This window comes from Penaeus monodon, chromosome 40, assembly GCF_015228065.2.
Source record: "Penaeus monodon isolate SGIC_2016 chromosome 40, NSTDA_Pmon_1, whole genome shotgun sequence".
Classification (NCBI taxonomy): domain Eukaryota; kingdom Metazoa; phylum Arthropoda; class Malacostraca; order Decapoda; family Penaeidae; genus Penaeus; species Penaeus monodon.
The window spans coordinates 26,516,294-26,520,612 of NC_051425.1; the positions used below are offsets into that span (position 1 = coordinate 26,516,294).

General features: G+C 31.9%; 1 protein-coding gene across 1 annotated transcript; it reads left to right on the top strand.

Annotated features, from left to right (window-relative positions):
- Window positions 1-457: 457 nt before the first annotated feature.
- On the top strand, window positions 458-1,945 carry LOC119597950 (cystine/glutamate transporter-like; the record flags this gene model as incomplete). The annotated part of the gene is given in 1 exon segment (XM_037947619.1): window positions 458-1,945. A coding segment is annotated over 1 exon segment (66 nt), but the record flags the coding sequence as incomplete, so codon positions are not given.
- Between the last annotated feature and the right edge of the window lie 2,374 nt (window positions 1,946-4,319).

A 4,319-nucleotide genomic window follows, 5' to 3' on the forward strand; every position in this document is an offset into this window, starting at 1 on the left:
CCACATGAATTGGAATTATTAACCGTCCTTGCCCTTCTAAAAGTATGTGTATGTCACTACTTGCAGCAATATTTCTGAACAACATGAGGGAAAGAAGATTGTTACTGTTATTTTGTATGGTAAACAGTTACCAGCCAAGGTCATACATAGTTAATTCAGTTTATTGTTTTATTTAGTTCATTATTGCCAGTTTATATTTTTTCATCATCTTTATAGCAGGTTATATATAGTTTATGGTTTACTCAGAATATTATAGTCAGTTTATTTAATCTAACAGATTTAGTTTATTTATTATAGTCTGTTAATTCTATCTAATAGTAAGTTCAGTTATTGCCTGTGGCTTGCTCAGTTTATTATTCTGTTTATATTGGATAGCTTGTTCATTATATCTATCAGATATTGTATTAACATGTTCCCTTTTTTCTATGATATTTATCACTATTTTTCTTTCATTTCCACAGAGAAAGTGACATTTACAACCCAAATACTGTGTGCTGGTGTACCCGAGGAAAAGGACAAGTAAAAGCGAGCCAGTGCTTCCGTGTCGTAAATTAGTTTAGTTTCAGGTCCTCCACATTTCTTGATGATTACAGCCTCTTCTTTCACTGTGCCTTTCCAGTCCATAAGAGTTTAGGGTTTTCTTAAATATGCTTAAAGCTGAAATTTATTTTCATCATTGTAAAGTTCTGACACCTCTTGTTATTCTAAAGATACAGTTGTATTTATTTTTCATTTGGAGAATACTGATTGGTTTAGATTTGATTGCACAAATTTTGTTTTTGTTTCATATTAAATTAGGAGCTATCTGATCTATTAAAAATCTCTATTTACATGAAAGTATAATACATAGGCACAAACAAGCCAAAGTATTGTGATAAATGCCAAAAGGTTATTGCAAGAGAGAGAGAAAGAAAAAATAACATTAAGAATGAATGTAGATGACAGAAGTACTACACTTTTTTCTCTCTTTTTCAAGAAATCCTCAAAGAAGTTTTAACTCAATTACCTAGTCATTATGAAGTTTGTGGAGATTATGTCTTAGCCCTATATAACAAACCCATTTTTTTTCATGAATTAGGCATGTATTTGTAGAAGATCTTGGAAGTTTTCAAGAACAAAATTATTTCTTATTTATCTTGCCAATTGTGGTTTGGCATTGCCATCCATTATTATGCTTACAATAATTGTAAATGTGTAACTCACTTTTGTGTGTGGGTTCATGCATTCAGTCCTTTTATGATATGGTTATCAGTGTCATTCAGAAGACTTAAGCTATTGTGTTTGTAATTTATGTATTCAGTATTTCAGAATTTATAACTTGCACAATATACCACTGCCTGCTCTTTGGAAATCAAGAACACTTCTGCTTTCAATATGGTGGAAAGCAGCTTCCTCACATTTGTCACATTTGTGAGGTGCTGGTGTGGCAAATGAAATATTTTTGTTGCCTGGTTATTTGTTAAGTTGCATTTGTTTATTTTACTGTATTGTTTCCTTAAAATTTTACAGATTGATTTTGTTGAATTATGAGCGATGTTGTTTTCTTTGAGTTTCAGTAATTTGTTTCAGTAAAGTGAATGTCATTATTCCAAATATTTAACAGGTGTTTTTAACAGAATAATGTTCTGTTATTCCACTCATTATGTATCATTATTGGTGGTGCTTTTCCACCAAACCTACATTGTCTTTCAAAGCTTCCCTTTATGGTTTAAACATGGCTATAGTTACTAATGTAGGAATCATCCTATTCCTTAGGATAATGGAGAAAATTTACTTGAATGTGCTTTAGCTGGATGCCAGGCCTGTTTCTTTGTTACATGATATAAGTATGACTACAGCTGAGTGTAATCAAATATGTAATCATATGATTATGAACAATAAGTTCCCATTCCATCTTTTGCATCTCCCTCCTTTTATGTTCATAATCCTGCACTACTTTCCCTATATATTTGTCTCCTTCCTTCCCCTTCCTTCCCTTCCCTTATCCCCTTCCCTTTCTTCCCTTTCCCTCCTCCCTTCCACTTCCTTCCCTTCCTTCCCTTCCCTTCCCTTCCCTTCCCTTCCCTTCCACTTCCCCATTCTATCCTTTCCTCCCTGTCCTTTCCACAGCCACTCATTGATGCAGTACCCTGTATCTGCAGCCAGTAGACAATAACATAAATTAGGAATTTAATACAGGTCAAGAAAAACAATTCCCTAATTTTTTTTCATACTTTAATTTGTATGGACTTAGAAACAGCATTATTTTCATTTGAGTCAATGTAGGATTAGATATGGTCTTTCGAGGTTATTCAGCATTAAAATGGGTATTCCCTATACTGTATTACTTAGATTTTCTTCAGTTTGAATGATCACTCTGAGGACATATATTTATACAGGTTTCTTTGCTGTCACATCTTTACTGGTGCATTGTTGTGATATGACAGTGTGAGTTTGACTGGCTAAATAATGCCTTGTATTTTTCCAGTGATTGCAATATACATTTCAATTTATAACATATGGAATACATACTTTCTGTGGATACAGTCTGAAATATATTTTGTACAGAATATTGCATGCTTGCTTTCTAATCTCAAAATACATTTCATATCATACAATGTATGATGCAATATATATATATATATATATATATATATATATATATATATATATATATATATATATATATATATATATATATATATATATATATATATATATATATAACTGGAGTATGTATGTATGTGAAAAAAAAAAAATCATAGTCTTCAAAAATTGCTGGCTTAGTGAAAATAGCAACTTGTGTACTTTTTGCACAAGGCCTTTTGTAATGCCAGCTGTTAAAAGTGTTCATCGTAACACTGTTTTGAGCTTTTGTAACAGACAAACAATTGACAATCTTCCACTGAGTTTTCCATATAAACTTTAAATTGTTACATATTAAAGCAGTGTATTCAATAGAATTAGTATCACTAGGCTTGTGTTCAATAAATGAGAATATTATTATTATTATTATTATTATTATTATTATTATTATTTATTATTTATTATATTATATTATTATACTATCATCATCATCATTATCATTATCATTATTGAGATTATTATTTTGTTGTTGTTGATATTAATTTTATGATATTTACCATTTTATTGCTATTTTTGTTATTATTTCTACTACAGTTGTTTTTATCATTGATGTTATCATTTTTTTTTTTTCTTAATATAAAAATGCACATGTTTAATCATGAATCTTCTTTCATATTCATGTACATATTGTAATGTATAAGCTATCAGAGTACTGTTTTTTACAGAGAAACTAAATAAAGAGTAAATTAATATTTAATATTAATATCCATTTTTTCTCTGTGACAACAAACAGATGCAGGTTAAGGGGGAGGAAGAGCTGATGAATGCTAAGGGACCTCTTAATTTCTGTAAATGCATGTTGTTATTAAAGAAAGAAAGAAAAAAAAGAAATAAATAAAATCATCAATGCATTCATTGAAATCTTCTGGAGTGACACTAGACAGTGTCAGTTCAGAGGATAAGAAAAAAAAAAAAGTGTTTTAATGAATGAGTGGTATGGATTCACGATAGTGAACCCCCAATCCCTTGCTCGTTGTTGTGGGGACTTAGGAGATGGAGACTGAAGCTCAAGGTAGGGGATCATCCCTACCTTGGACCTCAGCCCTTGCCTAAACTAATTATGTGTGGCCTTTTCTTTTCCTCCTTTCCTTTATCTTCTCTTCTATATCCCTTCTCCTGCCCACTAATCCTAATCATTAACTCATAACTTTGTCATAATGCTGTGTGACCTTTGATGTCTGGCACATTTGTTTGCTTTGATCACTGACCATTCTGGAAACCCAATGATGCCTTCTTTGTCCTCCAAATTTAATCCCTATTTAGGTTTACTGTTTTAATGAGCTTTCAATTATTTCTATCCTGTACCATTGTTTCATTTATTCCCTTGTCTCTCATGTCTTGTTGAATGCAGCCACTTCAACTTCTCTTTGGTCTTCTTCTATTTCGTTTCCTCAGTACTTTCATTTCCATGACCTATCTTGCTGCATGTTGCTCATTATCTCTTTCATCATCATCTGTCCAAACCATCTTAATCTTGGTTCCTGGGCTTTCTATGACACTTCAGTGACTCGGTGTAGTACTCATTCATAGTACTCGGTACTCATTCCTTATTGTATCTCTTCGAGTCACCCTACTCCTACATCTAAGCATCTTTGATTCCACCACATCCAACTTATTTTCTTGTTTTTTGCAGTGGTACCTATCAGAGAGGAATTATGTGTTTTAGTTCTTATATCTGCTTAGAGTAACATGGA